General features: G+C 37.9%; 1 protein-coding gene across 5 annotated transcripts in view; it reads right to left on the bottom strand.

Annotated features, from left to right (window-relative positions):
- BRIP1 (BRCA1 interacting helicase 1) overlaps positions 1 to 14,420 on the bottom strand; it is a 65,315-nt gene extending 50,895 nt beyond the window's left edge. For 2 of the 5 annotated variants that reach the window (XM_055719505.1, XM_055719528.1), the window contains exons 1-9: positions 13,627 to 13,751; positions 12,669 to 12,797; positions 11,759 to 11,870; positions 11,089 to 11,283; positions 10,683 to 10,810; positions 9,672 to 9,809; positions 2,982 to 3,275; positions 2,275 to 2,496; positions 1,528 to 1,727 (exon numbers count right to left, since the gene is read on the bottom strand). In XM_055719505.1, the coding sequence (XP_055575480.1) occupies positions 1,528 to 1,727; positions 2,275 to 2,496; positions 2,982 to 3,275; positions 9,672 to 9,809; positions 10,683 to 10,810; positions 11,089 to 11,283; positions 11,759 to 11,870; positions 12,669 to 12,761 (1,382 nt within the window). In that variant the 5' untranslated portion in view covers positions 12,762 to 12,797; positions 13,627 to 13,751. Of the gene's footprint in view, positions 1 to 1,527; positions 1,728 to 2,274; positions 2,497 to 2,981; positions 3,276 to 9,671; positions 9,810 to 10,682; positions 10,811 to 11,088; positions 11,284 to 11,758; positions 11,871 to 12,668; positions 12,798 to 13,626; positions 13,752 to 14,260 lie in introns of those variants that run through there. The other 3 variants (XM_055719518.1, XM_055719511.1, XM_055719520.1) reach the window with 3 other exon arrangements.
- Between the last annotated feature and the right edge of the window lie 70 nt (positions 14,421 to 14,490).

The raw sequence follows: 14,490 nt of genomic DNA, 5'->3' as shown, positions 1-14,490 counted from the left end.
TTGAAATATCCAAGGTAGGAGAATTAGCTTCTGCAAAAAAGAAAAACAAAACACTCACTTCTCTCTATGACACAAACATTAACTCCCAGAATAGAGAAAGGCTAAGGAAAATGGCGAACTACTTGCTGTTAGTGTACTCCAGTCTATTTCACCAACCACTAGTGCAACAAAATGACAATTTGACATGCACTGAATCAGAGTTCAGTTACTTCAAAGCCACTTGCATCATTATTCACTTCTATTCTGCTGACTTGGTTGTTCAAGATTTCATTAGCACCACAGTTCTGAAGGCTTTCAGTCCCTGAATCCCTCATAAGAAAGGTTCAAAAATTAAGGGCTACAGAGCTGAATTCCAAATTCTCTAGTGGTGACAGACTCTTGAGAAAGTTGAAACAATGTCAGAAGTTCCCACTCCACCCAAAAGACTTTTGCCCTTGACCCCTCGTTTCTTTCTCTCCTTCCTGAGCTTCTGCCCCCCGTCCATTTCCTTTTGTTCCATCCCTTCTCATGATTTTCAACTTCTGCTCAAGTATTTCCCTTCCAATTCTGTCTCCATAGTTTCTGGGGTTTACAGTACTGAAAGAAGCAGAGAAGAGAACATTTTCTGTTTTTTTCAGCTGCTTTCCGCCTTACTCATCAACTCTTGCTTTCAAAACCACTCCCTCAATCATCCATATTTCTCTACCCACTGAACTCCATGATCCCTGTATTCCAACAAGGTAGGCACTAAGAGATTCAGCACATCCTGGATTTCAATTTCCGTACAAAACCAAATCATCAAAACCACATTCTACTGATATAGTCCAGGGAGAATGATCAGTCATCCTGTGTGGACAACTTTTGCCTAGGAATAATCAGAAATTCAAAGAGGATAATGTACGCTCTGTTCCAAGAGTTTGCTACCTGAATTCTTGAAAGACTTCAGCAAGCCTCTTCTGAGAATCTGCATGTACCCCAGTTTTTCAGACCCTTATCTCTTCACTCAAGTTCAAGTTGTTTCACAGGGAAAACAAAGGCCACGACTGATAATTTCACTTTCATCTAAGAAGAATCCAATCAGATTCCAAGAACAGATTCCAACCTGTTCCAAACACTTCCTGTCCCATACTCCAAAAGCATTTTACACATGTGAACTAATTAATGCTTTGACAAAATAATACTATTACTATTTCCCAAATAAGCAAACAGAAGCATGTGAAAGAAAAAATATATAACTTCAGTAAAATTTTCACACAGAACTTCATAAACTAGGACAGTAAGCCCCATAAAGATCAGCACACCATTCAAAAGCGTAACGTACTTTCCAAAACAGAATTTCAATGCTTCCTTAAGATGAGTATTATTTTAATTAGATCTAACACCCCTGGATTACTCAAAAGAACAAAAATCAGGCTACTGCATAGTTTGAAGTATATCTCTGTTACTGCAACCATAGTAACCAGTAAACTGCACCAGCAAAAGCAATCTACATGTAATTTTAAGAGAATACTAATCGATATAATGGCATTCAAGAAAGAGTTACCTTACTTTGTCAAAGAGCAGCACACAGCCCGCAGGGGCTCATGAGCCTTCTGTCTGATGTTGTTATTGACCATGAAATCCAGCTCTTCGCGAGCAGCTCTTAGTTGTCTTTCTGTAACACCATAGCTCACTGACTCCCGAGCACAGTCCTCAATATTATGGGCTTCGTCTAAAATGACTACTTGGTCTTTTAGGTTAATTTCCATCTAAAAAAGAAAAATTATTATCTGTAAAACAGACCAAAAGACATTAATGAGAAACAGCAGCTAACAGGACCCTGTTAAAAAAGTGCTTATTCTGCATCATGGCGCAAGTAACAAAGTTTTCAGCTTTTGATGCAATTCCTGTAACCTAGAAAATAATTAGGGGGATGAAAACAACCCAAAACCTTATCTCAGCCTGGATGAATACAGTCTGAACCTACTCGAACTTACTACAGTCTCCATAAACCAAACAACTGTGAACTTAGCAAGGGTTTCTTTTCCACTGATTGAAACAGACATGCGACTGATCAGCTGGAGTATGAGACCCACTACCTGGAATACAGAAGTGCTCATTATGGGAAAGAAAAAAAAAAAAAAAAAGAGAGAAGAAAAAAAAAAGAAGAGGAAAAATTCTTTAACCCAGGAGTTATTTTGTAGATAATATTTTGGATATAAATCAGATGTCAGTTGATTGTAGCCACTGAACATTAAGTTTTTAACTTCCCTTTAACTTCAGTTATTGTAATCTCTTTCTTATAAATATACTTACACTCTCTCGTATCTGTGGGTCGAGAAGATAATTATAAGGACAAAATATAATATCTGCGCCCACCATGAGTTCTCTGGCTGCAAAATACGCACAGGCACGAAGCTTTTTTCCCAGGCTCACTAGATCTTCAATGTCCCAAGCTTGATACATCCCATGTGCTAACTGCAGGGCATTGTGTTCACTGAGTTTACGAACACCATGATAGTAAGGACAGGACTTGCCCTAAAAACAAATAAATGCAGACAAGTTAGTGGCTACAAAAAATAATGAAAACCAAGTAAACTTAAATCTTCCAAGTTGATACATGCATTTGACTATTTCCTGGAAACATTTCTAACAGTTATTTTTTTGTGTCAGACAATAACGAAAAACATACCATGTCAGAGAGAAAACAGGCAAATCCATGTTCCTAAAAACGTGCATCAATAAAGGATGCTTCTTCATCGAGAAAACCAAAGACAATTTAAATCTTACTAAGAATGTTAACCTAGCAGTCACAAATACTATTTCTTTAATCATAATTTTTTTCAATATTGATACCGTATATCAACATTTTCTAACACCTAATTAATTTAAACCAAATTACCAGGAGGCATTTAACCAACATAGTATAAAGTAGTAAAAAATGTTACTCATTCCAACTGTTCAACTACGTTTCATTTGAATATGTTTAATGAATGCTTAATTTCTGAAATGGAATTACTCACATGTTTTCCTTCCAGCAATTCCACACACATTTCGTTCCTGTTACTACCACTACTAGATACCACTGGATGAATACAGGTATAATCCCGGCTAGAAAGAATTGTCATAGGAACACTGGAATACGCTGTTCTCTTCAGCTCTCTAGTAATCTGGGATATTTGCTTGTGTGTTCGTGTTCCAAAAAATATTTTGGGAATGAATGACCGATCTCCATTTTCTTTCTTCTTTGCATTACTAGTATCTTTACCAGTTTCTTTTCCAGAAGAACAGGAACACTCAGTGCAAGGTCCAGAAGACTGCAACCCAAGACAAAGAAAGATTAACAAAATCCCACCATAAGATGAATGTGCTAAATCTGCTTATGGTCTATTTAGAAAATGCCGTCTAGGATAGTTCAAGACAGCCGGTTAATTCACCAGGTTGGCCTATCAAACTGCAAAAAGTTTAAAAATGTTTAAGCATACACACAGTGTCTTCATGCCTGAAAAATCTTAAAAAACTGCTAGCAATCACTAGGTACGACTATCATAACGCAATTGTAGAAAGAATTATTATTCCAATGGAGTATTTACACACGTGAATAATGTAAACAAACTTCTCGTGTTTAACCGTCAGCATCAGGACACTTCTGTAACAGAGCAAGAAGTGTCCAGCACCTTCAGTGAAGAAAACCTTGGCACCAAACATCCAAACTAAAATACTGAGAACATTTTACCTTAAAGCAGAAGAAATCTAGTTTAATGAAATCTATTTGCAGATAAAATAGACTACGTCATATACTCTCCATTAGAAACATGTTTGCCGTGCCATTATGTAAAAGGCCATTTAATAACTATGAGAATAAAAGACACACAGGGAATAAATCTAACCAGAACCCAGTCCTGCAAAGTATTTGTTAAAAGCCAATTTTTTTTCTTCCTGAGAAGCACTATCTTTCATAATACAAAATACTGGAACAACTGTCATGAAATTGTAATAATTACTGTGAAAAGACACATAGAAAAACAAATGAGTAACCCGGTCCACAGATACCTCCCATAAAAAAACCAATGAATTCTGCTAGTGTAAAAGTTTGTATTTGGTTTTCAGGTGATAGTGCAAGTAACAACTTGTAGTTGCCCACTCAAATACTCCTCCCTCCCCTTTTAATTGTAATCAGTAAGATTATCCATTATCAACAAAAGCTAAGTCATGCTGTGTGTTACACCACAGTTCTGGTTCTAAAGCTCCCTTTTAGCCCCCACTCTGAGGAAAAGCAAGTTCGTATTACCCTTAGTCCCAACTCAGCCTTGTCCGCCATTAAATATGACAATACATGATAGAATGCATGTAAATGCAACCCTTCTGGAGCTGTCACTCACTGGGATAAAAGGTTCACTGATGTGCCAAATAAACAGGCCCTCAAAGCAGATAAAGTTACACCCAGGCTGGAATTGTTACATTCCCCTCTCAGGTTGCCAGTAACAGCAGATTTCATTACGGTGTGCTGCCACATTAAACAGCCAGTTCCAAATATCCTGCCTTCTATATTGAATAATTACTTATTCACTGAAAGGATAAAAAGAAGAGTTATGAATGGGGCTCTTGTCAACAGCAAAGCAGGAAAACAGCTGACATATGGTATATGTTACATATGTGGCAATACTCAACTCTGTAGTCACACAGAATACGGCAATGCAAATTGTACCTTGTTATTTCTATCATCTATATTCTGTTTTGCTCTTTGAAATAATGAAAAACACATTACCATGCTAACAATTAATATAACTGAAGCAGTTGCTGCGTAGGGCCTTTAAGAACATCTTTATCTTTCATTTCTAATTTAAGTCAAATCGTGTTTTCAGAGGTAAAAAAAATACACACAATTCCAAGATGATACCATACCACTAATACTTCACCCTATTGCTAAGCCTCACGTTTAGTTTGCCCAATAAAAGTAACAGAAAAATATTACAACCGATGGGGCAGCTATTTTGTAACAGTTGTTCTAACAACAGGAAAAGGCAGTTAAAATATATACATAAATATGAACAGAAGACTCTTCTATGATGGCTTTTAAAAAAAGATACATTTCTTTTTTATGAAAAGAGTTAAAAGTGTTCTTATGTGTAAGGCTTATACATTACAGTATTTTACAGATGGTCTTAAAAGTTTTTCTTAAAAGGTTTGAAATTGGTATAATACCGGCTTTAAGAAGCACTTTAGCCAGCATTCCAGTTTTAAAATGTTACCTTTAACTTTGAAAAAAGTTTTGTATATATATTTAAAAAAAAACCAACACTGAGAAAGTTGTAAACTCAGACTGATTTCATAGTAAATATTAAGAGTATAAAACTGCCTGCAGTGGTCATTAATATTTCTGAAAGCCACAGACAGCATTAGCCCAAAATACATAAATAAAAAAGTCAAACCTTTTTAGAAGGTTCTTTATAATGAAGAGAAACTTTAAGAAAATGGTTAAAACAGTTTAAAAGTTGAGTTCTTCATGTTCTTTGCACATTATTCAAGTTGTCAATTTGCACTTGAATTCCTTGTTATCCTTAGAAAATAGTTTGGCCATCTTTAAATTTTATTAAAGCCAAGCTATTTTAATTCTTTATTTCTATAAAAAGAATTTACTGTTCATGTCACACAGAAAATCCAACATGGTGTTCATCTCCCATTACTATAGCAAAAGGACAAAGAATACTCTCCAGCTGAACAAAGTGGTAACTCCATACAGCAGCATCCAGAGTAGCGTTGCCTCACAAAGAACAAATTTTTTAGACTCCTAACAGAGATACTGGTAACTGTAACAACATTAGAAAGTCTTTCAATTTGTTTATGAAATAACTGGGGAGGGGGAGGCGGCAGGGAAGCTGAGTAGAAATAATAGAAAACTAATTCATAATACCCTCTGGCTCCAGAACTGAACATGTTCTCAGCTGTTTTAATCTGGGATAGAGATTTTCGGGGGGGGGGGGGGGGGGGGGGGGGGGAGAGAGAAAATATACTCCCACTTCCTGCAGTATTTAATCAGAAACATCCAGTAACAGATGCTGTTAGAGATCAGATACCAGACTATATGGACCCTAGGCTAATCCAGCTTGTTTTTACTTCTGTCAGGGAGTAGATAAAACAGCCTATCACATCAATATTTATATGGCAAAAACGTGGAAGTCCGATTAAAAAAGGAATAATCAAGTCCACCAACCTGTCCTACGTGTAAAATAGAGCTAAACAAACACTGAGGCTATGATCTTTGAAACACAAAGAGGTAAGAGGAGTTCTTCATATCTTCATTTCCCAGTTACAAAGCCATCTAAATGATACAGCAGTGAATACCTCTTGTGTGAAATATCACACAAGCACAATCTAGTAAGGTATCAGCAGTGACATTACCAGGCTTTTCAGCTATTCCTTTATAAGCTCTCAAAAAGCACAGTATTCTGCTGCTGCTGCAGCCTCTTGATTAAAGTACACAAAGCAGCTGTTTATCCTCTCACAGTAACCAGCAGGTGAACCCAGTTCAATATTTATCACAGGCATTCACAGATCACTGCTAACCAAGCAAACGTTTTAATTAAGCTGGAACTTGCTTCAAAGAGCTCATTCAAAATGTCAATCAGCAGGAAAAGGATCAGATACGGTGTCAGGTGAGAGCGTGTAATACAAATCCACAACTTTCTTCATCCCATCGTGGTAAATTAGCCTATTCTGGAGTCCAGACCCTGATTGTAACAGGCTGCCAGTCTCCTGGAATGTGTAACAGAAGTCACTCAAACTCCATTGTGAAGGTTGTAAGCAATATGTTAAACTGCAATGGGCTAGCACATTAAGACAGATTCTTTTCACAGTTGTTTTTTGATACCCCAAGTGTTTGTTACACTACTCTCCATTTACTGTTTACTTTTTTAACCTAGTATAAATGGGGATTCCTTAACCCAGCTGCCCCAGTTCTCAGAGCGTATGCTCTGAGAGAAGTAATCAAGAAAGTACCATAAGGGTATAATTTCTCATTTAAACTCACACTAGAACTGCCCCCTCTTGCAAGAATTAACAGCAGAAGGACAGAAGTGGATTCCCAGGCTCTGGACTGAAAGCAGCTAAGAACAGTCGGTCACCTGGGACAGAAGACCCTCACCCACTGGACCTACAGGTGTTCCGATGCAGCAAGGCTGGGAAGCACCCCTCATTCTCTTACAACCAATCCATTCTCTCTCTTGGGCTACAAAAAAGGACTTTACAGGAAACTAAGGTTGCTTTAAGCACAGGATTGACTACAGTAAAAAACAAATTATACAAAGGCAGGGTTATCTCACTGGTTAAGAAAATATTTTTATTGCATTATTGTATCATCCTAAATACAGTGTATTATGACAAGTGTTGAACATAACCTCAGCTGACTTGATTTCATAAGCTATGCTAGAAAAGCATTTTAGTACCTAACAGCCTACGCTGCAGTACTCTTCAGGTCCTAAACTTAATGCAGTTAAGCCGCAGAACTACTAATGATAAATAAAGGCCTAACTTTCTGCAATTGTTTCTTGATATCTGACATGTTCTCAGTCTGCTGAAGTAAATTATTCATCACAGGAAAATACCACCTTATCCTTCCATTTTTAAAGACTTTTTTTTTTTTTTTTTTAAACAAAGCAATAAACACTCCTTTCATTCTAAAAAAAGAATCTCTACCAGAAATAAACACTCATTTCTTCTTAGGTTTCTTCTTTCTAAAGCAGTAGTAAATAGTATAGCATTTGAACTTTGAATAGTATACTGTACTGTCTATCTGCAAGATCAGACCCACGGACAACACATTACAACACACACATGTACAGCTCAACCACTGTTACAAAAAAAATGAACAGCTTCCTTAAAAATCAGACTACGGCTCAATATTTTATTACTTAACAGTTCGCTGATCTATACTAAAAGTCATATATATATTTATATATTTAAATATATAAATATATATATAAATAAAAGTTTTATTCACCACATGAAAGTTTTAGAAGTTGTAAATCAAGTTTTTCAGATACCCACACTGAAGTACCAAAGCAAATTTTACAATCAAAGAAGAAAGGTCTTTTTATTAGAAAATCAACAGCACACTCTGCTGGCCTTTGTATTTCAAACTACCAACTGAAGTTCAGTGACACGAGGCATTTAAAATCCTACTCAAAAATCTATGGAGCTTTCCAAAACTGATAAAAACTATTTCCCATCAAAAGTCCTAGAGCACAGATTCACTTCTGTCAAGAAAAGATGTAGCTCCCCATGTCATGAAGTAATACCAAAGCTTTTGGTTTCTTTTGTGTTTACAAAGGTATAGCAAACTGGAAAACAGCTCTTGAAGTTAAAGCATACATTGATTAAAAAATAAGCTAATTTAGGACATACAAAGAGCCAAGTGCTGTTTGAAGAGGTGGAAAGAGAATTTAAATGCTTGTTGAAACAGCATATTTCCAAACATGCATAAAAAACCCTGTACTAGAAGCTAAGCTACCTGCAGATGGGTACTACCATTAAACAACACTTACATATATGTATATTGGAAAGGGAGAATGTTCTTTGCCTTTTGAAAGAAAAAAGTAGATTTCTGCACTGAAGAAAGAAATAAAGGTCAGACCTCACTCCTTTCTTACGTTTCTCAAGCATACAGATGCATGATTTCATGGCATGCTCCTGTATTTCAACATTGATAAGAACTAATACGTCGTAGCCTTTGATAAGCATCCAAGGGAACTACATCACTAACACCATTTGCACCTGACATTCATCTCTCTCTGCTGTCTCAGATTTCTTCTTCTATTGGTTTTGCTTCAACAAACTTATGTAAAACCAGTAAGATTCAAACACCAAGAAACACAGAAAATGCCTAGCAGAAAGCTGCAGAAACAGCTGCATATTTGTATCTCAGCTTCTTATGTGATACTTCTCCTATGAAAAGTGGCGATTTAAAAAAAAAAAAAACCAAACACAAACCAACTCTAAAAACAAACCCCAAACGTAAATCTATCACAGTAACACACAGGATTTCTTCTTTATCATGCAATATTTATTACTCATTTTTGGTTATAACATATTGTAATGATCAGCTCTGACTTTCTCTCTACTACTTTCTTAAGGTCTAAAAGGCACACGCATAAATATTAAATGCTGTCTTTCATTTACTACATATGCCACAAAACAATGAATGGCAAGTTGCATAAAATCTACAAACTCTGATGTCACTTAATTTCCATGGTCCTAGTTTCAAGTTCTTCCATAATGTCATAAATCTACTATAAATTGGAATATAACACAGATTTATATTTGTTCCACAATTGCTGTCACATATCGGAAGTTTACAGGCTGAATTGCTGGGCCAGGTTCTGTGCTATTGCGGAACCACAGTGTAAGAGTTCAACCCGCTGTTTAGAAGAACATCTTTCACAGAAATAGTTTACACTTTACAAACCACGTTGGTTAGACAGCACCGTAAGGAGTACAAGCCAGTGCTGTTCTGGCTATTGGTAACGACAATATATTACTTCAAAGCAACTTATACTTGGGAAGCTTTACGTCAGGCTGTAATGCAGCCAGAAGTACAGTGTTTTCTAGGAATCCATCAACAAGTTGCATTTCATACATAATCACTTTAGGGTAATTTTTTTTAATTGCTCTTGAACTAACAGTCCTGATGTAAAACATATTACTCTATTACTTACTGTTTTGGCAGAAAAGGTAGTGGTTTTCACACTTTTTTCAGATTGAGCAATCAGCTCTCCATTATTTCTCTGATTATGAACGTTTAAAGCATCAACTAGCTGCACTCCTTTTGCAAAACAATGACGTTTTCTAACCTGCTGGGGAAAAACAGCACTGTGTTCAAATATGCTGGACAGAAGTATGTGCTTACACTGGCAGTCAGTGATTTTGTTTCCACTGTTTTCCACCGAGTCTGTTTCAGTAAGACAGTGCATCACTAATATTTCTTAGCAGTCTAACCAAATCTAAGCCACACAAAAGTCATTTGGGGAAAGCTATAAAGCTTTAATGACAAAGTTCAGCAACAACCACAAGAACAAAATCTGTAAACTATTGCTGAGCTTTTCTTCTATAATTTCCCACTGTTACCAAACAGACAGCAATTATGACATAGATATAAGCAGAAAACTTCCATAAGTAAAACAAGAAATAAATTCAAGCCATTTTGTTCTAAAAACTTAAACAGAAATAACCATCTGAGCAATACATTAAAGCAACGTCAAAGCTATTTACAAGGCACCTCTGAATACGAGTAGTAAGTCACGTGCTACCAATACCGACACAGATGAAAACATTGCAGAAATATTGCACTTCACACATTAGGCCAGAGATAACTACAACTGACAGGCTATAAAACGGAACTCTGATAGAAATAATGCTGTGAATGTATTTCTAACACATATTTGCAAGAGCACTTTCAACACTAGAATCTCATACTTTGACTTAACATTTCAAGTCAATTGGGGATAAATATACTTTGGGGCTATTAGGTGTTTAAATATGCAAGGTTAGGACATGGTATTATGAACAATGTAATGCAACAATGGACTCTTTTGTAACAATAAAAATGAACAAAAACCTGACAATCTAAACTGTGACACATCTCTGTGCCCTTCTATGATGTTGACTGATACTTGACAGCTTTATTGAGCTACAACTGCATTATTTTACTGCCAATAAACCTTGCTCACCTGCTGCTCAGTTTCTAAAGGACGAATCCTTTTCCTGTCTGCTTGAAAATCATCATTCTCATTGTCACATTGAGATAACTTTTTTTTGACAGACAATTTCGAAGCTAGCGTTTCATTTTCCTTACATTCTGTAATTAAAAATAAAAGGCACGTCCACCACGAGGAATGCATTAAATAAGGGCAACATTTTAAAAAGAGAATTTATAGTAAATACATATGATGTAGGAAATAGTATTAGACATTTCTAGACTGATTAACCACCATTTCCATACAGGGCAGAATTATGTAGGACTCCCCTATTATGATGATAAAAAAAGTGCCTGACTTGAAAGCAACAAACCCTGACATCACTGGCTACGTATTTTACTTCCAGAACAGATTTTTAACTGCCTATGTATGAAATTACCTGTGTTTGTTAGCGGGCTTCCAGGTTTTATGGAACTTCCCATTTCATAATTATTAAAAGAACAAGAAGCACCATTATTTACACTTGTTGCAGCCTCATTGCTCTTAGATTGGGAATGACACGTGCAGCGACATGGTGGTGAGGTCTCTGGCTTTCTGTCTTCCTTTTCACTCGACGACATAAGCTGTGATTTCTCTGAAGGACACAGTCATTTGTCTCCCATTAGAAATTAGTCAAGACTACACATGAGAACTACTTTCAAAACAGTTAAGAGGAAAGCTTTTGTTTAGGTACTAGTTATAAACCTTGAGTCTCTATAAAGTCTGAACAAACTGTCATTACCCTGTGAACTGCAGTGCACAGAACTGTAAAAACCTGGAGAAATGAAAAATACCCCTCTTCTTCAATTTAATCTTCATAAATACAACCTAGAAGTATTTTCTTTCAAAGTTCCAACAGCCATATAACTCCCTCATGATAACAGACACCTAAATCCAGCTTAGTATTACTAGCCATTACTGTTTTACATTGCCAATAAGGCAAGGTGGACAACAAGATGGTTAGATTCCTGAAACCACATGTTTAAAGGCTGATAAACAACAGCAACAACAACTCATTATAATATATTTTGGTAATAAAAACTGAGCAAACAGACACTAAGACAACTTACCATATAGAGACTGCTGCCATGATAATGCAGAACAAAGTAATGCCAAACTTTTGCCACTGCCTGTAGGGCTCTCCAATAAACAGTGTTGCCTGTTATTTAAGCCCTTAATAATCTTTAAGGAGAATAACAAGAACAAACACAGAATTAATAGAAAAAAAACCGAAACCCAAAAAGGATGTCTTTAGCTAAGCTAGAATTAACTTCTAAAAATATCAGGACACCTGCCATCTTGTAAAGAAAAGCAAAACCACCCTTCACCAATCACTTTTAATCATAACAGGTTATTATTAATGCAGCCTTTAGCTGTATTTCTCTCAAGAGGAACATGCCTCATTGGCAATACTGAGAGGGAAATACTGTGAAATACGTACCTGCTAACAGCAAGACCTGATGGGGCTAGCTTGCTTCCTTTAGTCTTAAAGAACCAAAACATTGAAAACATCTGTCAGACAACCAAACCATTTGTTCCAAAGAGGAAAAAATGGCTAAAACTGTTCAAATGGAAAGTATAATAATTCATCATTAAAAACTCTCCAAAAAGTCAAAACTTGGTGAACTTAGAATTCTCTGTTTAAAAGACTGATGTTTTACTAAATCATTCCCTCCTTATATAACTGCAAAATTACATACAATTTCTATTACAGTATATCTAGTTGAAGAATTGTACATATTACCTAACACACAACTTGTTTCTTAGCATAAATGTTCACAAAATGCAAAATGTACTTCAGCATTCCCCAGTCACGGGCCAGATACCATTGTGCAGCATAGAGAACAGTAAGTTACATTACAACTGAAATTGTCAAGATACTGGAGGCTCTGAATTTAACATGCTAGTTTTCTAAATGCTGATAGGTATTGGAAAGCATAAGCTATTAGTTTAGCGAACGTTAAGATAAATTCTACTTACAGCATTCATCATAGCAAGTTGTGAAGGGTAAGCCTTACAAGGGAATATGATCTTCACTCCCCCAATAGTATATTCTGACACATCAGAAGACATTGCCGCTTTATCCTCTCATTTATTTCAGGTTTATAACTGCAATAAAAGAATAGTATTAACAAGTCAACACTAACAACCAGGCAAAGCCTGAAACAACATATAGCACCAAATAAAATCAAGCAGAAACTGCTAATCTGATAAGGGGGGCTAAGCAGTTCAGGATATTAACAGAACTAGCACACGGAAACTTATACCACACACCATCAGTTCAGGCTAGATCCTTGTTACTAATAAGAGCAAGCTGCCACCATCAGATGAGTAACATCAGCAATCTAAATAAAAGTACGATAACTGCACACATCATTTCAGGTTCTACTTCTCAGACTGAATATTGGTAGAGATAAGACCCAAATCCTTGGGGGAAGGAGGGGGAAAGTCTTTTAGGATATTTAATAACTAAATATCATCAGTTTTTCAATCCTGTATGTCCATTAGCTTGAACACCATGACACTGCAAACTAGAAAGATACAGTTGACCACAGTAGCTTATACTGTTCATTTGAAAACAATGAGAAAATAAAACTGGACAATTACTTTAAAAATGAGATGTTTAAAAACTAATACTTTTCTTCTACTAATAATAGAGTAATTATTCAGGGGGAAATGAGGTGTCATTCCTTTTACTACTCTGTGTTATCTTGTATTTCTCTCATGCTGGGTAATAAAAGAAAGTCAGCTTCCGTATGACATAAAATTGTTGAAATTATTGAATTAAAAACCCTGAAGGGGCACAGACAGCTTAAAAAAAGGACAACTACATTTTTTAAACGACACAGTTGGTTTTCTTCTGATAGGTTTTCACCATTTACAGAATAAAAGAGCAATTTTGAATTAGCAGATGTGTGTGATAAATTAACTCACTAACCTGTGTCCTCATCTGACTTTTAATAAGTAAATATAAACATCAAGCAACCACGAACGCATGGCATGATTCAGTTTCATCACCAACTGCCTCAACAAGAAAAAGAAATCCTGGCAAAAAGAGATTGCTAGCGTGAGCTTACACCCCACCCCGCTGGCAGGAAGGGAACCGCAGCCCATCGAAAGGCCTTTCCCCGCCACCCGGGGAGCTCCCCGCAACGGGCGCTGCCTGGCGGCCAGCTTCGCCCCGGAGCCGAGCGAGCCCCGCCGGGGGCGGGGAAGGTTCAACCCCAGCGGGCAGGAGGCGGCGGGGGCCCTGGACCTCGGAGGGACCCTTCGTCCCGGGAGCGGCTCTGGGCGCACCGGGGCCACCCCGCAGGGAAACCGCGAGGCCGCCTCGGCCCTACTCCCGCCCTGGGGAGAATTGTTCTGCTTCTCTGCGGGCAGGGAAAGCGGCTGCCATTCTCCTCTGAGCGCCGCCCCACCCCAGCCTACACAAAGGCACCTGGGCCTTCGCTTCTTTAAGCGGCAGGGCCCCCCAAAACCCCCCTTCCTCCCTCACCCCACGCGAGCCTGGTCCCCTCACAGCCGCGCTCCGCGCCCCTTCAGGCGACCAGCGGCTGCGCGCGGCCGCTCACCTCAGGCGACGGCGGCCCTCTTCGCCGTCCGTCCTTCCCGCCTCCGCCCCGGCGCCAATCAGCTGACGGGAAGGGGCCCTGCGCCGCCAATCAGCAAATCGCACACTGAGCCGCTCCCGCCTCCCACCTCTGCGCTACGAGAACCAGTGGCGGAGGGCCTTGTTGCCTTCCGGGTTGTGCTCGTTGCTAGGCAACCACGTGTTTACCGTGGGGGAATAATAATGATGATA

This window comes from Falco cherrug, chromosome 1, assembly GCF_023634085.1.
Source record: "Falco cherrug isolate bFalChe1 chromosome 1, bFalChe1.pri, whole genome shotgun sequence".
Classification (NCBI taxonomy): domain Eukaryota; kingdom Metazoa; phylum Chordata; class Aves; order Falconiformes; family Falconidae; genus Falco; species Falco cherrug.
The sequence above is the reverse complement of the archived record's forward strand: the minus strand, read 5'-3'. Positions and strand labels throughout refer to the sequence as shown.